At 33.0% G+C, this 21,615-nt stretch overlaps 2 protein-coding genes across 2 annotated transcripts; one reads left to right on the plus strand and one right to left on the minus strand.

Annotated features, from left to right (window-relative positions):
- The first annotated feature begins 7,847 nt into the window (after nt 1-7,847).
- Nucleotides 7,848-11,074, plus strand: LOC112026667 (small ribosomal subunit protein eS4z). Its single transcript, XM_024059358.2, has 5 exons — nt 7,848-7,981; nt 9,110-9,187; nt 9,308-9,488; nt 9,931-10,028; nt 10,475-11,074. The coding sequence occupies exons 1-5, from the start codon at nt 7,979-7,981 to the stop codon at nt 10,907-10,909; spliced, it is 795 nt and encodes a 264-aa protein (XP_023915126.1). The 5' UTR covers nt 7,848-7,978; the 3' UTR covers nt 10,910-11,074.
- A 1,984-nt stretch (nt 11,075-13,058) lies between these two features.
- Nucleotides 13,059-15,977, minus strand: LOC112026682 (ferritin-3, chloroplastic). The gene is made up of 8 exons (XM_024059374.2): nt 15,277-15,977; nt 15,064-15,147; nt 14,904-14,964; nt 14,725-14,812; nt 13,912-13,973; nt 13,728-13,793; nt 13,450-13,513; nt 13,059-13,333 (listed from the first exon to the last, which is right to left on the minus strand). The coding sequence occupies exons 1-8, from the start codon at nt 15,723-15,725 to the stop codon at nt 13,293-13,295; spliced, it is 915 nt and encodes a 304-aa protein (XP_023915142.2). The 5' UTR covers nt 15,726-15,977; the 3' UTR covers nt 13,059-13,292.
- Nucleotides 15,978-21,615: the final 5,638 nt, after the last annotated feature.

A 21,615-nucleotide genomic window follows, 5' to 3' on the forward strand; every position in this document is an offset into this window, starting at 1 on the left:
TTTGTTAAATTCAGTTCTCTAAATTTTAAAAGTATTCAATTAAGACCTTAGTTAGTATTCCATTAAATTGTCTGTTAACTCTTATTAAAATTTCATTTGTTTTGGTCTTTCACAATATTTAATTAATAACATTATTATTTTATTATTTCTTTTGAAAAAGAAGATAGAATTTTATATATAAAAGTAAGAAAAGACTGAACAAAGAAGCTTGGACCCAGCAACTACGAATTGATAGATGATACCATAGGGTCACACTATGAATTCTCAATCCATTCCCCTAGTGCCAATAAGAGTTTGGAGATATTATTAGAAGATACCAGTCAATAATCCAAGAACTTGAAAGTGATCTTGTTTGAAAATTGAATCGTAAAGAAATATGCTTTCGAATTAGTGAATCTAATTTCTGCAATGACAAAGACTGAATAGGCCTACATCCTTGTTATTTCCTTCAACTTGCTAACAACTACCTAAATAATTTGAGTTAGAGTCAGTCAATGCGTTAATTTTCTACATTGAGGTGATTGTTGAAGAACACTGATTCATGCACATTCATATTTTGATTAGACCTTTTTTTTAGGTAGATGCTGAAACATTAATTCTATGAAGTAATGATAGTTGCATACTAGAGAACAAATGCACGTGAAAGACTTAAAAGGAAAACGCAAGACTAGACTTAGCATTCGATGCATGAATTTCATGTTAGGACCCTATTTCCACATTGACATGATATGGATTGATTGGAGCTATATCGTTTGCATTGCCTTGCTGAAAGCAACCAATGCATTATTGAAGGTATCTACTAAAATATCTAAATTTCCACATTCACATGAATTGGTGTACTTTTTAAAACTTTGATGGAGACATGCCGTTTAGCGTACTCAAATTGCATTTTCAAGTCTCAAGTAATAATTCATGAACAAGGATGATTGAATCTCAACAAAAATGTTTTAAAATTAGAAAACCCCTCTAAAAAGTTTGTTTCAACCATTGATTTTGGTGTTAAAATTGAACTAACCCAATCTAGCAAGTGTATCAAAAAATAAATAAATTTTAACTTATAACTTTAAGTGAGATTAAAATGTGGGTAGACGTATAGGTGTAAGCAATTTTTTTTTTAAAGGAAATATTGGCAATTGTGTTTGTGAACAGTTAAAAGTCTTAAGTTTTAAAATTTTAGATAAGTTAAAACTTAAGACTTTTAAAGTTTTGTTAAGGAGTAACTGAGTAAGAGAGATTTCTAAACAATTTTAAAAGTTTTATTTTTTCAAAAAATAAAAGAAAATATAAGGATTAGAACATGTATGTGGTGGTGGACATTTGTACTTTGTATTTGTGTAGAAGTTGAGTATTTTAAATTTTAAATAGGTATGCTAAATTTTAGGAAAATGAGGTGAATTCTGTATTTTTAATTTTACAAAGAATTTTTTAAATGACTTTTATACCCTTATTTATTTATTAGTTTAAAATAATGTTAGGTAAAGCTTAAGCGTGATTTTGAGAATTCAGAGAACAGGTAACTAATTATGTGAATCCACGGCTTCCTTATTTAAGGTTAATTTGCCAATCATGCATAAGTCCTACAGAAGATATATATTCTATTACCAGCAATTATCTAGAAGTCTACAGAAGACCCAAATCAACGATAATGACTATTTTCGGTAGAAGTCCAGGCTTAGAAGCTGGGAAGTAGCAAATCACGTCCATAATTGATTGATTTCTTTGTTAGTTATTTCCTTATTTGTATCTTAGCAAATCACGTCCTTAATTCATTTAGCTATGCCACGGGCCCCAACCTTCCTATGCATCATATGTAGTACCAATGTCCCATCCTGCTCTATTAACATTTATAATTAAAAAAAAAAAAGGGAAAAAAAACATTGTTTTATTCAGTGATAGGAAATTTCGAAGTGATCGACAATATTGTCTTAACGAAAGGACTTTCTTCAATTGATAATGCGTGAAAGTGACCCTGTTTGCAAATTGAAACTTGGAGAAATATACATCTCTTTTTTTTTCCCCTTCAACTTGCAAAAAACGTCGTAAATAATATGGGTCAGTCATTGCATGCCTTATATTTCCACATTGAGGTGATCGTTGAAGAACACCGATCCACATTCATATTTTGATCCAACATAGTTTGCACATCACAATAGAATACTTGCAAACATGAGAAAGAATGCTCGTGAAAGACTTGAAGGAAAACGCAAAACTTGAATTAGCATTTAGCTCATGAATTTAAAGCTTGGACTCTATTTCAACAACGACATGATATGGATTTAGTAGGCCTTTATTTATTGCATGCATTTCCTTGCTGAAAGCAACCAATGCATTATTAGAGGTAACGAAGAAAATTTCTAAATTTCCACATTCACATGAATTAGTGTAATTTTAAACTTTGATGGAGACATGCTGTTTGGGGATGGCAATTTTGCCCCGCCCCTCCTAGCTTCGCCCCACGTGGGTTTTTCCCGCCCCGCAAAGGTAGTGGGGCGGGGATGGGGCAAGATTTTAGCCCGCACTGCGAGGCGGGGCGGGGATGGGTTTAGACTTTTTAGACCCACCCCGCCCCATCCTCGTCCCACCCCGCGTTGTTAAGAGTTATAATTGTAAATTTTTCATACCCTAAAACCCTACTATTTAAACTAACATATCAATATTAGCTTATTTTATTCTACCCAATGTGATTCTTCACCTTTATTTTGTTATGTGTTCTACTATGAGTTTTTTTTTTTTTTTTTTTTTTTTTTTTTTTTTGTGATTGTCTTATTAAACACTTGGATATATTATTCAATTTTTTTCTAGAGATAATTACAATAAACTCACCTATAGTATGGCCCGTTTTCACTTTGCCTACCTATGGTTTAAAACTTTACACTTTGCCCACCTGAACTTCAATCCGTTACCTACCTCTGTTAAAATCAGGGGTAAAAATGTATTTTATCTTTACTTTTATGTCTCTGTCCTCTAAAAACAAAAAATAACAGAAAAAACTCAAACAAACAAGATCAAAAAGGGGGTTTTGTAGCTTGGGTTCAAGAACACACTTCTTCTTTGTATGAATAGTCTTGAGCCAATCAATCCAAATAAAACTTTCATATTCGCACAAATCCTAAAAAACATTTACAAAAATAATTCACTTGAAAGTGCTCTACTTTAATTTCACAAAAATCCTTTCAGACACTTTTAGTCATTCACAAAAATCATACACGGCTTCACCTTAGTTCTCTCTCAAATCTCAAACCAAAACAAAAGCAAACCCCTCTTCAAAACCCAGACCCACCACACCTATCTCCATAGGACTTCCTGGGACAGGTGTTACACCACCTAATACAGATCTAGTACTACTCGGAGGAACCATATCCGAAACGAGAGATTGGTGTGCATTTGTTGATGAAGATGATGCAGAAGAATGAGCTCGAGAAGCTTTAACATGTTCGTATCTGTAACGACTACCATATGCACAAAGTCCTTTATGATAATAGGTGCAAATCTGTAACCAAAAAAGCCAGCAAGAGCCAATGATAAAGAAAGAAGGAAACCTTACTAAATGAAAATTAATGGACAGATATAATGAAATCAAGCTGAGATCAAAAGATTTACGCTATTTGGAGGATCCTTCCAATCATGTGAAAACTCACAATGCTCCCCTTTCAGAGACGAACCATAAGCAAGGAACTTGCAAAGAATGAAAACCAGCTTCCATTCTTTGTTCTTGAGAAACTATACAATCTTGCTTTTGACCATCACTCAAACTTCCCTTCTTTAATTTTAGAGCTTTTCCATAGATATTAAAACCCTAACTCTTTGATTCTTGTTATATTTGTTTTTGCCCTGCTCTAGCAAAAACAAATATAACAAGAATCAAAGAGTTTGTTTTTGCCTAAATATGTGTTTTTCAAACGGCAAACGGAGAGCTAGGTTACGGAAGGCTAACGGGACTAACGTCAAGTAGGCAAAGTGTAAAGTTTTAAATTACGGGTAGGTAAAGTGAAAACGGGCCATACTTACTGTAATTATCCATTTTTTCTAAAAATTGATTTGATTTGATGGGATAAATTTAGTTGTAATTTTAAGTATATTTTATTAATGAAATAGGTTTCATTAAAAAAAATTGTACTAATTGTAGGGCAAATTAACAAAAAAGTAGGGTTTTATGGGGTGGGATGGGGCTTCGTGGGGCCCCATGGGTTGGGGATGGGGTGAGAAAGTTTTCCCCGTCATACGGGGCGGCGCAGGGACAAAGACCCCATCCTTCGACCCTGCCCCACCCCGTTGCCATCCCTAATCTCAGTGGTAAGTTTAAATTTAAACCAATAATAACTAACTACCTATAATTTATTATGAAAATTTTATGAATGTAGCACTTCTCTTGAGGAGGGCCGGCCCTAGGCTTAGGCCACTTAAGCAATCGCCTAGGGCCCCCTACTAGAGAAAGGCCCCCAAATGTTGGGGCAAAAATTGAGATATATATTTTTTTAATTTTTTTTTTTTGAGATATAGAAAAAAAAAATAGTTTTACATTTTTCTTCTACTTTTACGAAGTACCAAAGAATTGAATAATGCTAAAAATATTACAATTTTAAATACTTTTTTATTATCTTTTTGAATTATCATTAATTACATTCATTGCTACAATATTTGTACATTTTTTTTTAGTAAAATTTGTTATAGTTTTAGCATTTCTTCAACCAAAAAAAAAAATATTACAAGATTAAAAAAAAAAAACATTTTTGTTATATAAATATAATGATATTGAAAACTAGTTAAATATTATTTAATTAATAACAAAAATGCCCCATTTAAATATATCACCTTAGGCCTCAAAGTTTGTTGGGCCACCCCTGCTCTTGAGCATTGCATCAACGAGCCAAAATGCCATCATGAAGTGTGGAAGAATGGAGCCAAAATGCCATCATGAAGTGGGGAAGAACAGGGGATAAGGGCAAGAAAAACAGATATATAAACAGCACAAAGATTATTTTTATAAGAAAAATAATTTCTTAAATTGCAAAAGCTTTGTAACTAATAACATTACTTTTTTTCCTTTACAATGAGAACAAGGGTTCAAAACCCCTCTCCTCTGTTATTATAACTATTAATTATTATAACATAATAATTATCGCATTCTTTATTGGATTTAATAGTGACCAATGGACAAAATGCCTACAACAAAAATTAATGGAAGGTACCAAAATCTATTTCTTTAATAAATACGATGCAAATAAATTCTTGAAAACTATGGGTATAATACCCAGATGCGCACTGTATATTAGACCCACACAAAAGTTAAACTAAAAAAATTAAACCCACACAAAATTTAGTCCAACATTAAACCAAATATTAAGTGGAACATATAATAGTGGATATACACCACTGTTAATTTCTTTAAAACCTTGTCTCCTCTCCCCTTTGTGTGTGTGTTAAAATAATTAATATTCTAAAAAAAATGTTTTAAATTCTTGAATTAGAGATGTAGGGAGATGGTACATATTACCCAAATAAACATTGGGCCTTAAATTAAAACAAGCACAGAACGCGTCTCTTTGAGATATGAAGCCTCCTTACAAAGGCACATACCCCAGAGTACTGACCAAAGGTAAAATAAGAAGTCATCAGAAACATCCTAAAGACCTCGAACCTTGGAATCCAACCTAACAGGGTTCATCACCATTGATCCAAGCATGAGCAAACCACTAGAAGTGACCAAGGTAAAAGCCTATTGAATATACTGCCCACGCCAATGGTTGTATGTGTTCTAAGATGTCAAAGCATCTTGCCGAGATATACACAAAATATCTGAGGATGTCCTCCAGATTTTCTTGGTAAATCCACAACAACCGACCTAACACAAGGGAGGAGGGTGGCAAGTGCCACTCCTGACTCTATGTACTATTAGGAATTTTTTTAAATGCTTTACCCTCTTTGATGCAGAAATTAAACACAAACCAGGAAAAAAGCTTCCTGGCCCTACTAAAATAAAGGAAAAATGACCAGCTTACCTAATGCCCAATAAGTCAATGAGACAATGACATTGTGTAAGGGAAAAAAACAAAAAAAAAAAAAAAAGGGGAAAAAAGGTTCCTGACGCAAGCAAGAGTAAAGGGAATAATTTCCTTTAGAGCGTGGGAAATGCTAATGTCAAATGTAAAGGATATTTGGCATTTCAAACCCTAAAATATATTGCATCAGAAAATGTTATTGTTAAGTATTGCAATTTTTTTTGCAATAATGCTACACGATTCTTAAAAAAAAACTAATATTTTATTGTGATGGTAATTGGGAGAAAGAAATAATAAATGATGATGATTGGGGAAAATATTATTTTATTGTGTAGATATATTATTTTAATGAGTAGAATAGGAAAATAAAATATTGGGATACTGGAAGTATTATATAATAAGATGGTATAATTGATAGAGTAAATTTTTGGGATGGTAAAATAGAATAGAGTAGCATTTTCTGATGCTAATGCTCTTAGACACAATAACACACACCAAGAGCTTTGACTTATTAGCTGTTAGCTTTTAATTATCATGCACTTAAGCTTAGAAAAATAATAATAATAATAATAATAATGCGTTTTAGTGTCTTTCTTATGACTTCAATTGATAGTCCTATATTTTACACAAATTTTTATTTGTCCTCAATTTCTTGACATTTCAGTTTTAAATTTTGGGTTTATGTTATGAACAAAAATTTTAATTATTTTGAAAAATAAAGAGAAAGTCGAATTTTACCTATAGTTTCAAAAACAATCAAGAAAAGATAGTGAGATGTGTATACAACTTTGCAAGTAAATTTCTATACTTTTAATATTTTCAAATTAATTTATTTCCACAATTTATTTTATAGTATTAACTTAAATGTCTAACTATAGTTTACGTTTAATTAGTTTTTGTATGACACTTATAGTTGCTATTGCTTTCTTTTTTGTTAATATAGATTTTTTTTCTATTTTTTTTTTTTTTAATATTGACTTCTAATCTTGCTCCTCTTGAATTGAAATCTTGGCTCCGCCGCTAACCTAACAGAGTTGCATTTAATGCAATAAGTAACTTATCCAAATAAAACAAAAGGCTCCAAAAATCTTTGTTCATCGTAATCTCAAGAAAAGAAGAGCCTAATGGGACATAAGGCTACCCAAATATACCAAGACCACCTACTATGGCACATACTGGAGAAGAAAATGAAGAAAACTAAGCAAGGGATAAGGATAAAGAAGAAAAAGAAGGGAGAGTATAAAAAGAAAGAAGACAGACAAACGAAGAGAAGATTTTTGAACGATTTTACAAAAAGACAAAAGAGAAAAAATAGAGGAGTGAAACAGACAATGAGCAATGTAATAGTCAAATTATATAAATAAATTCCTTGACACAATTTCACAAAGTTGAGAGTTATTTAGTTCTTATTCAAATTCTCCCTTGCGGATTGTACGAACCCTTAATATAAATTAATTGTGATCATTAGCAAGCAATTAAGCTTGGGTTAATTTCTTGCTTCCACAAGAGACATTAACAAAAACAAGAAGTATAGCACCCCCTTCCATTTTGTTTTCCAAACGTGAGACAAAACACCAAAACAACAAAGTTTCACATTGTTCGTTCTCCCAACAAACAAAAAAAAAAACTTTCACATTGTTGTAAAATAAAAATGGCATTAAGAACATATTTTCTTATATTCTGAACTTTATTTTAGAGTTTTTGTCTTTTCTTGATTTATCTCCTATACTTTCCCGGCCGAAACTCATGGGCCCATTCACATCCAAAAAGGCTAATGAATTTGGGCTCTTGTTGGCAGTTCTGGCCCATAAGAGATCTCTTAAATTTTTACTGCCCAGCCCAAGTTCCAATACGATATTAGGGTTTAGGAGTCTCTCTCTGTGTCTCTCTCAGAACAAGAGGATCTCACTTCTAACTTCTAAGAGCGCTTGAGCGAGGCTGAGCCACTTCCCCAGAGATCTCTAGCTCACAATAACAAAATGGTTCGTTCCCCACTTCTTAACTCTTTTCATGTTCTCTCTCAGATTCATAATGTTTTTTTATTTTTATTTGAGCACAGATTTAGTTTCAAACATATGGTTTTGAAGTTCGTATTTAGATTGTAAAGTGTAAACATGTTTATTCGGTTTCGTTTCTCTTAGGGCTTGTTAGGTTTCCCCATTGAATTTGAATTGCGTGTTTCAGTATTTCGTAGTGCCTAATGCATATTTCTCTACCATTTGAACGTGGGAAATAGGAAAAAAAATTAATTAAAATAAAAGTAAAAAAGTTGGAGTTATTACATAATGTATGTGAATGATGCATGATTCAATATAGATATGCAAAAAACTCATCTGAAAAAAATGGAATTGTTAGGAACTTGTTTAGTGTTTGGTTATTATTTTTGGTTGGGAAATGAGAGAAAAGATTATAGCAGGGTCTCAATAACTTATATGGAAACGATCAAAATTAGGTCGTATTGTTGGATATATAATTGATAATGCGGGTGTCGAAAGCTCTTTGAGAAATTGACTATTCCCCTGAGTGCGTCTAGTCTTCCCGTCCCACTAATTACAGGGAGGAATCACTTGGAGGTGGCCCCAAGAAGCTGGGTACAAGTTTTGAACCCAAGACCTCGTGGATCTCCTGAGGCCTTCAGAATCACTAGCTAGGAATTTCTAAATTAAAGATTCATTTATAAAGTGAAACCTTGATTGAGGCATTTGTGACCATGGTGGGTTTAATTTTCTTGATGATGAACTTATCATTTGGGTAATTAGGTCCCTTAGGATTCAGAGAGACCCAATTACATGTTTGCTTTAATGTTTGTGCAGCAGTCCTAGATCCCATCGTGTACTCGTTTATGAAACAACCGACAAACATTTTGTTAATTCTTTGTTTGGTTGAGAAATTTTCAAACTAAGCATGTTTAAAATGGCTAGTTTTTTTTTTCTTCATTTAGAAAAAGTACGACCATGAAGAGAGGTTTAGGTGATTACCCATCTGAATTTACATGCTGTTTTTTTTTTTTTTTTTGCATAATCTTTTCATAGGTTAGAATTATAATTTAAGTTTTTTGTATTTAAGTTGGATTTTTGGTTTTCTGAACTTCACGCTTATGGCTATAACAGGCTAGAGGATTGAAGAAGCATTTGAAGAGGCTCAATGCCCCAAAGCATTGGATGCTCGACAAACTTGGTGGTGCATTTGTAAGTCAAATTTGAGTGCTTGTTTTCCTTCTGTAATGCTACTTTGCATTGTTCTTCTTTTTATATGTATCATGAATTTTTATTTATTTATTATTGTTGTTATTATTATTTTCTGTGTAGGCTCCCAAGCCTTCTTCTGGACCTCACAAATCAAGGGAGTGCCTGCCATTGATCCTTATCTTGCGAAACAGGTTGAAGTATGCTCTCACATACCGTGAGGTCATTTCCATTTTGATGCAACGCCATGTACTGGTTGATGGGAAGGTCAGGACAGATAAAACCTATCCTGCAGGTTTCATGGGTATGGCATCAACTGTTCTTACGTGAATTATTGTTCTAATTTTCTGATTTGTGTTTGTGTGCTTATATTCTTATTATGCGTATTATTCATGTAAGTTCGCACAAAAAGTTGGATATTGAATTCATCAATAAAAAAATGTCCTTGCAAGTTTTGCAAGGCACAGTTAGGCAAAGTTACCAATTAATAGACGGTAAAAGGAAATGCTAAGCTGAATGATATGATTTGAACGGATATAATGGATAACCTCACACATATAAACTGTTGCTACTGCGATATGAAAAAATAGTTCATGGCAATTAGCGATTCTCTTTTACCAGAATTACAAAATTCAATGGTTTGAGGCAGTAAGGTTCACTTCCTTCCATTTTAGTAGTTGAGTAATATTAGTCCTAATATATATTCCATTGTTCTTATTAGTTTGGTATTTACTTTTTCCTGACAGATGTTGTATCAATCCCCAAAACGAATGAAAATTTCCGTCTCCTTTATGACACCAAGGGCCGATTCCGTCTCCACTCAATCAGGGATGAAGAGGCGAAGGTAATTCTGTTCAATCCTCTCAAGTATATTTTCTGCTATCTTTCTATAGGAATGATATGATTTATGTCATTAGAGTGAGTAAATTTAGTCTATTCTAACTAAGAATGATTTATTTTAAGGAGTTGTCAGTGTATGGAAGTGCCATGCATTGTATGCTTTTATGTGAAGAAATATCATATTATTGTGTATGCCAGTTAGTAGAAACCGAATCATATTCTCAATTGTGGTGCCAAATTGTAGGGAATTATTTTGTATTTTAACCTCTGAACCCTTGCTTTTATTTTGCTTTTGTAGTGTTCTTGTGCTTGTAACTTGTAAGGTTTGTAAACACATGGTAAACAATTTTATAGTGACTTGTGGCTATGTGGAATAATTAATGATTCCTATGTTTTTGGTCATAAATCCTTTAACCGTGCCATTCTGACATTTTAAGTGTGCTTTTGCAGTTTAAGCTATGCAAAGTTCGCTCTGTGCAGTTTGGGCAAAAAGGTATCCCATACCTGAACACCTTTGATGGACGAACCATCCGCTACCCAGACCCTTTAATCAAGGCCAACGACACAATCAAGCTGGACCTGGAGAGCCAAAAGATCACTGATTTCATCAAGTTCGATGTTGGGAATGTAGTCATGGTGACAGGTGGAAGGAACAGAGGACGAGTTGGAGTCATCAAGAACAGGGAGAAGCATAAGGGGACTTTTGAGACTGTCCATATTCAGGATGCCACTGGGCATGAATTCGCAACTCGTTTGGGCAATGTGTTCACTATTGGCAAGGGGACAAAACCATGGGTATCCCTTCCCAAGGGTAAGGGTATTAAGCTAACCATCATTGAAGAGGCCAGGAAGAGGCTTGGAGCCCAAACAGCGTCCACAGCATAAGATATTGTGGTAAAAGTTGTCATGAAGTTTAAATGACTTAAGTGTTATTTTTTAGTTTGATCCTGGATTTTTGTTCCAATTTTTGTCATGTTTTCCATACTTTAAAGTTGAACAGCCGATCTTAAACTTTTGTTATTTTGAATTAAATTTTGCTGGACTTACTAATGTTGATTGTCTATGTTTTTTTTTTCTTTACCTGGACAAATTTCTTGGTGTTTCTGGTAATATCCTGGTAAGTTTCTCTTGTAACAAATGCTTTGTGTGGTATATTGAAACCATACTTTTGACATGGCTGACATGCGTGGTAGCTATGGGCAGGTTCATAGTTGAAAGTTTTGAAGAGTTCCTAAATGCTTGAGAGTAGCGATAAAGTGATTGCAAATGATAATTTTAGCTCCTGAAAGTACGTTTTATAAGAATTTTCTATCTGTTTGTTTTCTTATAGGTTCATTAATCACATAGTAGATTTTGAAAGTTACCTAAAAAAACAAAAGAAATAAAGGTGTCCTAAAACTCAATCAGGTTATACATCACTATTAATTGTGTATATGTGAGTAGGGTGTGAAACCCACAATATCTTAATCAAGTTATCATGGTCCTTATCTTCCCATGAATAAGAATTAAGAACCACGAACTTGGCAAAAAGAATTAATACCTGATTAAAAAAAAGAATACGACTAATAAGTAATATCAGACCACTCAGCAAAATAAAAAATTATAAAAAATTTTCAGCCCGAATTTCTTGGACCATGGGGCGCCTTTGCCTTCTTTGAAACGGTCAAAGAATATTCATATCGCATCCCCCTTTTTTTTTTTCTGAAAGTATATCGCATCCTGTCATATCAGGAACGGAATCGAATATTTATATCGCATCCTAAACAAACGAGTCACAAGTGACTGATATGTATATCCAATAGTATTGAAACAGGAAATTGCTACCAACACCGAAACAATCCACCAAATTTTCACTCCGCTCTCACCTATGTTTGTAATATAGGACACAGGGACACAGGTTGTCATGTATCATGCGAACGCCCATTAGAGAAAAGTGAAAAATTTCAAGTGCCACTAGCACTAATAATTGATAAATTAGTCTTGATGCACCAATGACTAGCACTAATGGCTTGTTTTGGATTGAGAGTAGAATAAAGTTTACTGAAAATAGTGAGAGTTGGATTGAGAGGAGTTGAATAAAGTTTACTGAAAATAGTGTGAGTTGGCTGAAAATTCTGAGTGCTAGATTAGACATTGTATTCTATCAAATTTTTTACTAAACATTGGTGCTTGTCCTTATAAACTAAGAATTCCTATATATCTTATAAATTATATATATATATGTATCTTTCTCTAACTATGTAACCCCGATACAATTTGGAAGACCTTATAACAATAAATTCATTAACGGATAGTTCATTTTGCAAAGTTCCAAAATAATAGTAATGGGTGCAGTGTGGGATTTGCAGTTTATTTGTTACTAGCTTTAATGAACTTCACATTTGTTATCCCTGACCTCGCAGAGAGAGCGACACGATGGGGACAGATCTTAAAGAGACCATAACCAACACTAAATATTTGGAAAATGTGACCCAAAATGACACCCATGATAGGGAACCTAGAGCCAAGCAACGAATATGACAATTAAAACGTTTCCAGCCCTACAAACTCGTACACCTCACTTTCTCCAATGGGTCACAATAACAAGTGCAGGTTGCAGAATAAACCACGAGTATTGAATGGCCATCCTATTCTCATCCTAATCTTGTGAGATCACAAAGGCACCAAGTCAATGTCTGAATGACATATCCAACTTTCATTCAAAACAATTCAAGCAAATGCAATATTCATAAGTTTCTTGTTGCATTAGGGTATCTATTTGGCAATATCTTGTCTATGTAAAGCTTTCTTCTTTTTTTTCTTTTTCTTTTTCTTTTTTTTTTTCCTTATTTTTTAATTTTTAAATATATCTCTCATTTAACGAAATAAACAAATAAACTTTCAACAAAAAGCTATATCCAAATGGAAATATATATAAATGCACTTATTTGTCACCAAAAAAGAAAAAGAAAAGATGACTCTCTAAATAAGCACATTAAGATGGAATTATAAACTCCCCCTAACTAGCTTGGAAAAAAAGAGGAACACTAACATATGATAGCATCGATAAACTTTTAACATTTTATTAAGAAGACTAAAAAAGTCCACATGCATTTTTCCTTTTTAACCCGTCACAAAATTTTAACCACAGCATCTCTAAATGAAAAACTTCTACATGAAAGACTGCACAGAGTCCTCACAGCATCTTTAAACGAAGAACTACTAACATGAAAGACTGCATAGAACCCTCACGAAAAAAGTAAACATAAAGTAATGAAATGATTTATCATCAAGCCTCGTCAAGCAGCATCTGATCAAAGTGCCAGGTTCCTGAAAATCCATAAAACAAACCAGCTTAGAGGACAAGAAAAGACATCTACTAAACTGAATAATAAGATAGTGAAAGGAAAATGTAGTCAAATAAGTGAGAGAATGAGGATTCCTACCATGTCCTTTGCCCACTCTTCTCAGCTGAGCAACATATTCAGCGATCTTCTTGATGGCTTCCACCTAGAAAAGAAACCCCATCAGGCCAACATCAAAGTTATGCACCATATATTCCCATAGTGTCTTCCATACTGACACTCTTGTGAATAAATTTCGAATATAGAAAACAACAACCAAACCTTTTTTGGAATCAGCTATGATCCTTAACAGACTAATCAAGGTTGGCACATATAGTTTTCATCATTTTATTCCGTCTGAAATAGAGAAAAAAATTTACCTGCTCAGATAAAAACTCGCTTTCAACAAAATCTACCAACTGCACATCCTTGTTCCGATCAGCCACCTGTTGATCAAGTCAAGTGCTTGAATCAAAATTTTGCACTTGCTTTGGGTTAAACAAAGCAAATGAAGTGCACTACTCAAAGAAAGCAAAGAACAAGGACAAAGGAGAGATGCATTACACTCTGTAAGTTGAGGAGTTTCTCATTTGTCAGTTTCTCCAAAGACAATGCAAGCTCCATAGCTGAACCAAGAAAAAGGATAACATTAGTGCTGACTCATGTTTGGATTCAGAAATTCCATGGTTTGTTTGGATAGAGGTATTTAGAGAGAAGGATTTGTATTTCAATATATAGTCTGAATGTTCCATTGATGAAATTAAACAGAATATTTTATCTTTAATTTATTATTATTATTTTTTTATAAGTATAATTTTTGAGCTTTATTAATATATAGATTTGAAATGACCAGGATAAGATATTATTTCAAATTTTGAAATTCATAAAATAATTGGTAGATTTGAAATGATCAAGATAACATGTCGATTCAAATTTTGAAATTCATACATCACAAGTGCTTTTGTTTGTGCAAAAATTTCCAAAACTCAAACCATCTTGTAATAAAGTATATCAAGCAATATATACTAGCTATTTTTCTTCAAATCCCTTGCTTTCAAATCATCAAATTCAAACACAACCAAAATGTATTTATGCTACATACTCATGAAAGCTTTATGGTAAATGTAATCACTTATATAAACTCCATCCATTTCTATTTTCTAACAAGCATATACTCTTAAGAGATGCAGCAATGAAAAACTAGATATTATAGACAAACTCATACAAAGCAAACATGTAGGACCAGTTGTTCAAGACCAATGTTACAGTACACATATTGGATGCCAAAAGTTCTTTTTTTAATCTCAATATATCAAAATGTGTAATTAAAAGTACTGTTTGACATGAAACTTATAAGATAGGCCAATGAAGCTATACCGTATAAGGCATCTCCCTTCTCTGCATGATCAAATTCAGATAAAGGCATCACTATAGACTGCAGCCTCACTCTTCCACCCCGTTTGTTCTGAGGATTTCCCAAACAAAACAAAACCACAAGTCAGATTTAACCCAATAAGTACAAAATCACAACGTATTAAAAACAATAAGTCAAAAACCTGATATTCCATGAATTTCTCAGCATGATCCCTTTCTTCTTCACTGGATTCCTTGAAAAACCTGTTTACAAAAAACGGTAAGACATAATTTATACACAAACTTGCAACAGAAACATGTTATAAAAAATGAAAATTGAATGATTTAATTTTACAAGCTTACTTGGCAATACCCTTCAGCGCAACGTTGTCCCTATCAAAGTAGGCAAACATGGCATGGTAGACATACGAAACATTGTATTCCACACTGTCATTTTCACAACAAGAAACGAATTGAAAATCAAAATCCCAACACAGTAAATAACCATAAAGTCACAAACTTTCAGACTGAACAAATAAGAAACAATTTTGAAAAAATAAAATAAAAAAGACCCACTTGATCTGTTCGTTAATCGCGGCCTCACATTCATCCGTATATTTCTGGCGAGCGAGAGAGAGTTGTGGAACAGTGGGAACAAGATCGAGCTCTTTCTTAACCTCTTCAAAGGGCTCAAACACCACACCGATCAGAGGCTTGCTATTTGCACCACCCTTTGAGGCACAAACCACAAAGTTTGTGTCTTTTTTGGCTGGAGAGAAAAGTAGGCTCGAAGAAGCCAGAGCAGCCGAAGAGTTCAGAGGAGAAAATGAAAACGAAGATGGTTGTGGCAGAGGAGACAGAGTTTCCACATGTGGGTTCAAGAGAGAACACGATGGAACAGACTTGAGAAGCATGATTTTGAAGAGAGAGAGAGAAAAACAGAGTGAAACAGAGGAAAACAGAGGAAAGGAAATGAAAATAGTCTGTGAGGGTTGAGTTTGTGGTGAAGAGAATGTGGTGGGCATGAGCGAGGGTTATAAGGGCAGGGAAAGATTGATGTGGGCCATTGGATGGGGTGACAAGTGGACGGATGAGATTGAGAGTTAGATAGGGCGCGTGTTGAGCTCATGGCCAAGCTGGTTGGTTCTGTACTTTGTGCCATGCCATTATTGTTGTCGTCTAGAATCCGAAGGAAATATCGGGAATTCTGGTGTCCAGATGCAGAGATCTGAGAATGAGGGGATATTGTTGCCAAATACAGTTTTTTGTGTTTTTTTGGGTTTCAAATTTTGGATTCATGAACTGTTGTCTGTTACAAGCTCTCTATTTCTTTTGGTAACTTTCAAGAAGTTTGATAGCGACCAAAAGATAGGACAGAAAGGTTGGGAATCTTTTTTTTTTCCCCCCCCCTACTCATAGGTTTTGTTTGGTTTCGAATTGATTGTAAGCGTGGGGACTAGAGTATGATATTTGCTAGATGTCATTCAACTTAAAAATTAGGATTTTACTTTCGTCTGCAGCACATAATAGTATATCATTTTTTTGAAAAAGTTTAATTAAAAATTAAAAAAATTTTAATAACTTTTTTAATTCTTAATAAATTTTTTTCAAAATATAATGTTTGTTTGTTGATAATTACTTTTTCTTATTCATTCAAACTTTTAATTAATTTGTAACATAGGAGAGGTTGGAAGCCCAAACCTATAGATTAGTATTTAATCTTTAAGATAAAAGTTCAATTTTTTTTTTTTTTTTTTTTAAGAAAATCAATTGGCTTTTGGAGTATGTAAGACTTGAACCCAATTTTAATCCACTAAATAATTGCTAATAATGCGGTCTATTGTAATTGAAACAAGGCTAAAGTGCAAAATTCGCTCTCTAAATTTCACCACTTTTCATTTTAGTCCTTTAAATATATGTTTGGCTATGAATTATTTTCCTGCGTCTAGCATTTTGCATTTTCCTTTTTTTTTTTTTCTTCTTTGCACACATTTTAGCTTTTAGGAGACAAAGTGCACTATTTATGCACTGTTCACGCACTATTCAAGGGACCCACAACTACTTTATTCAGAAAAAAAAAAATAAAATTGGTCGTATGGTACTATTCACACATTTAAAAATTATTTTGTTTTAGTGTTTTCAATTTTCAGTTTTCAGCAAAATAAGTTATATCCAAATGGATTCTAAGTTTAAGTTTTGTCATTTCAATCTTTTAAGTTTCGTTCATCCTCAATTAAGTACCTCGTTGACAATCTGTTAGTTGTCGCTGTTATCCCACCCAAACAACACCGTTTTTACCCATTATTTAGTTTTTTAATTAATTAATTAATTTTTTAAAAACATTAATTTATAAATATTAAAAAAAAAAAAAAAAAACAGAAATTAATCAATGTCATCCTTCCCATTTGAAAGGACACAATTGCAATCCCACCCACTTGATACCCCAGCCTAGCCCGATACTGAGAGGGAGAAGGAGGGAGAAAGAGAGACATTGAGAGGGAGAACAGGGAACTGGAGCCACTGAATCTGTACAGTCCGATCAGAGCAAAGCCGCCCAAAGTCTTCCCTTTCAGTCTTATGGTTCCCAAAAAATGTAAATACCTTGGGCACATAGGCTTCCCATGGCATTAAGTAATCTCCCACTTGAGTTGCTAAATGAGTTGACATGTTTGAACTGGATACTCTTCATACTCTGCACCTTAGCAAATCTGAAAGAAAAGCTCTGCAGGAGGAAATCCCCATCAAAAGTTTCTAGGGAATTTGTTGCTTTCCACCACCATAATTCTATAATGACCAACTGCTTTGTTACCAACTTAGGATTTGGTTGGATAGAAAAAAGAAAATAAGGAAAGAAATTGTTAGATCAAGATAGGCTTCAGATAGAGGGACAACGTTGATTCTTTTTTTTTTTTTTTCCTTTTTTTCTTTTTTCTTTTAATTTATTTATTTGAAGTTAATGTTTATTTTTTAAATTAATAAATAAATATAAAATATAAAAAAATTAAAAATTAAATAAAGGGCAAAAATGGTATCTTTTGGGTAGATAACTGCACTAACTAACAAATTGTTAATTGAGGACTTAATTGAAAATAAATGAAGCTTAAAATATTGAAATGACAAAACTTAAATTTAGATGATTGAAATGAAAAGTGATGAAACTTAAAGGGTGAGTTTTACATTTTGACCTTGAAGCAATTTTATTTTTACATAGGTTCGCCGTTGACATCATGTTTTATTATGTGAAAATTGTTAAAGATATTACAAATTGGGTCTGGATGCTTTTAGGAAATTTGTTAATGGACAATTTAAAGAAAATTTTAAGTTGTTTTTTTCTTTTCCTATAAAAAGTTTCTAAAAATAATTGTTAAACCAATACTCTAAAAAAAAATTTCATTACAAATTTTACTATACAAATTTTACAAATTAATGTGACAATAAGTATGATTGATGAATTTCAAAAATATAATAAGTGATTTTTTTTTTTTTTTGTGACTATACACTGGTTTGTAAAGTTTATTGAGTAAAATTTATAAGGGTTATGTTGATGAATACTTTTAAGGCAATTGTTAATAAAACATTTTAGTAAAGTTTTTATATTACTTTTATGAGAAATTGAAAAAACTGTCAAAATATTAATTTTTTTTTTTTTCTTAAAATTTTTTTTCTAAAATGATTCACTAACAAATACCCTTAAAGCATTTATTAACATTTCCAAATTTATAATTACCTAGCATCATTTTTACTATACACCGATAGAACAGGTATGTTCTTAACTTTTCTTAAAAAAAGAAAAGAAAAGAAAAAAGAATAGGGTGTGTTAATAGTTATTAAATAAATTGAGAAAAATATTATAATTCTAGGCTTATTGGCATGGAGCGTGGATATTCGCGTTGGATGCTCAACTTTTGAGAGATTTCGGAAAGGTAATTCATTAATTACCTCGGTATTATAATGTTTCTATTTCCTAGAAAGTTAAGTAACGTACTAGCAAATTACTATAAAATATTAATGACAAATTTTTTTGTGCCCATTTGGAAAATTTTAAATGGAGTTTTCCATATTAGATTAGGGGAAATTTTTCTTCAAAAAATAAAGGTTAGGAGAAATTTTAAGAGAAGAAACATATAGTCAAATACCTTTTAATGATGCAGTTCATAAATTTAATTGGATTTTCAATAATTAAAAAAAAAAAAAAAAAAAGAAGAAGAAGAAGAGGCAAATCACAAAACAAAACAAATTAGAGGAGAGCTACCAAGCAACTAGAACTAATCACGCATGTTACATGTAGTTAGCTTCACGCTTTTTGTCCTTTGCCTTGGGCCATAGTACGAAACTTAGATTTACATCATAGCAAATTGGCAACCATCTATGTTTAATGTGACAATGTCAAATGGCCTTTGGTTTGAATGAAATTATATCCTTAAAAGCTGGAAATAATGTTGAGTTCCCGATTTAGAACTTGGACACAATCATTGTAATAGAAAGGAGTCCTTCTATAGCACGGAACAAAGAAGAAGAAGAGGCAAATCACAAAACAAAACAAATTAGAGGAGAGCTACCAAGCAACTAGAACTAATCACGCATGTTACATGTAGTTAGCTTCACGCTTTTTGTCCTTTGCCTTGGGCCATAGTACGAAACTTAGATTTACATCATAGCAAATTGGCAACCATCTATGTTTAATGTGACAATGTCAAATGGCCTTTGGTTTGAATGAAATTATATCCTTAAAAGCTGGAAATAATGTTGAGTTCCCGATTTAGAACTTGGACACAATCATTGTAATAGAAAGGAGTCCTTCTATAGCACGGAACAACACTAAAAGCTAAAAGGGTTGGCATTGAGATTAGTCTTTGTTGATGTGTGAAAGGAAGCACCACCGTAAAAAACTAGTTTTTTCTTCTTATATGAAGAGACACCAATGGGGACAGTTTGGCTTACAAGCGAGTGAGGGTATGAAAAATCAGGTGAAGATTGTGGCTTATGCACCTTGAGCTGTGATTTTCCTCCAAAATGTAGCATTCTGGACATGGAGTAATTTTTTTTTTTTTTTTTTGGGGTTGATAAAAGGACATGGAGTAATCGATTGATTGTATGGTTGCAAATATTTCTTATATCATAATTCTCGTTGGAATCTTTTTAATTTTAATTTTTTTATTAACAAGGTCTCCAAAGTTGAAAATCTCAAATAATCTTCAAAGTCTATTAGTTGTTTATGTTAAAATATTCATGTGTGAATGGGGTGACTAGTAAAATCATAAAGCCTCATATTGGTTAAGTTTTCAATTATAGAAAACTTGTTTAAAAATGGGAAATGCAAAATGTTACCTGAATTTGGATTGAAAACTGGTTTCAAATTCAATTTAAAAAAATTAAAAAAAAAAAAAAACTGTTTTCCAGTGTTTTGAAATCAAAAGCAAAAACTATTTAACCAAACAAGCCTATATAATAATGTGAGGTCAAAGAATTTGGCAATCCTAGCCTATTTTATATCAAGCCCAAGGCCCACGCCGAGGATAAAGAAATGTCTGAGGACGAATGAATAAGGTCCAAATTGCTAGGAGACATTGTCGAGGACAATCCTGTTCTCGGCAAATCGAGATCATAGAAGGAAAAGCAGCATGCCATTAAAGGCAGCCTCCCAGAGCATCCCAAGAAAAAGGACAAGTGCAATGAGTCAGCTATGGGAGCATGGTGGAGGAGCAGTTCAAGGAGAAACAGTCACTTCCGCATTAAATGCCCACAACTAATGTTCTAACCACATTAATAAAGAAATGACCCTGAATAGTGCTACCTTGATCGCTGCAACTCAAAAAAGGTTTGATATTGCGGCTGATGGGACAAGCACTCAAGTAGTGATCTGTATGATCAACAAATGTAGGGCCAAGTTCAATGAAAGGGGATATATAATGTAAAAAATTCTCCAAGAAAGGGGGGATCAAGAATTTAGAAACAGAAAACACAGTAGCCATCTGTATCATCTTTGAAACTTTTGTAACGGAGCACTGAAAAAATAATAAGAACTACAAGCTCCTCAGGTGAGAGCCGAGGACAAATTTCATACTTTAGTCCATGTCCTTGTTATTCAAATCAGCCTATAATCATGTCTAGTTGTTGCAACCCTCACTAAGACCTAGTTCTTAAACTCATTCTCTACAAATTTAATGTATTGGGCTAGTTGGGCCTGAGTTAACTCATCCAGTAGTAGAAGTGCTCAAACACAGTCCCTACAAATAAAATTAAGCACAAAACCATGAACTTGGCTTTTGGGTTTAGTGGTGTAATCTATATATCTATATATCTATATTCTCTATATATAATAATAATAATAATAATAATATGTGAAATTGAGAGAAACTCAAATTAGAATTCCAAATTAGAATTTCAATTTTACGTCACGTGTCTTAAATTATTTATTTTTAAAGAATTTTATTTCTTAATTTTAGAATCAAATGTGAGATCACATCATAAATATTCATACAAGTGAGTTATTAAGTACAAAAACTAAAGAGTCTAGAATAAATGAATCGTATTATACCTGTAAGGACCAGAATTGAATTCTTAGCCCAACAAGTGGATGGAGTTAGGCCTAAAAAGTCCAAAATAATGAATTTGTAGAGAATGGGTTGGAAAACTGGGTTTTTATTTAATCAAACAACAAGTTCAATAGGTCTTGATGAAAAAATAGTGGAACTAAGCAAGTTTAAACTAAAGAAAATCGTCCTCGGCAAAGTCCGAGGAGACTGGTTCTTATAAAGTTCTTTCAGGTTTGATTACAAAGTCAGATCTTAATGTTACAGTATTCTTTTCTCCATCTTTCCATCTCTTCTCCTGTTGCCTCCCTCTTATATTATACTCTCTTCTCATTTCATCTTTTTCCTTCACGTGCATGCCAGATGGCTTGTGTTGATATTT

This window comes from Quercus suber, unplaced genomic scaffold, assembly GCF_002906115.3.
Source record: "Quercus suber isolate HL8 unplaced genomic scaffold, Cork oak 2.0 scaffold_148, whole genome shotgun sequence".
Classification (NCBI taxonomy): domain Eukaryota; kingdom Viridiplantae; phylum Streptophyta; class Magnoliopsida; order Fagales; family Fagaceae; genus Quercus; species Quercus suber.

Excerpts from the sequence above, each read along its gene's own strand:
- LOC112026667 (XM_024059358.2), top strand. Across the intron at positions 9,489-9,930 it reads CTATCCTGCAGGTTTCATGG|ATGTTGTATCAATCCCCAAA; the intron begins GTATGGCATCAA and ends TTTTCCTGACAG. Across the intron at positions 10,029-10,474 it reads TCAGGGATGAAGAGGCGAAG|TTTAAGCTATGCAAAGTTCG; the intron begins GTAATTCTGTTC and ends GTGCTTTTGCAG.
- LOC112026682 (XM_024059374.2), bottom strand. The coding sequence starts at position 15,725 with ATGCCCACCACATTCTCTTCACCACAAACTCAACCCTCACAGACTATT. Across the intron at positions 15,148-15,276 it reads GCGATTAACGAACAGATCAA|TGTGGAATACAATGTTTCGT; the intron begins GTGGGTCTTTTT and ends TGAAAATGACAG. Across the intron at positions 13,974-14,724 it reads GAAGGGAGATGCCTTATACG|CTATGGAGCTTGCATTGTCT; the intron begins GTATAGCTTCAT and ends TTCTTGGTTCAG.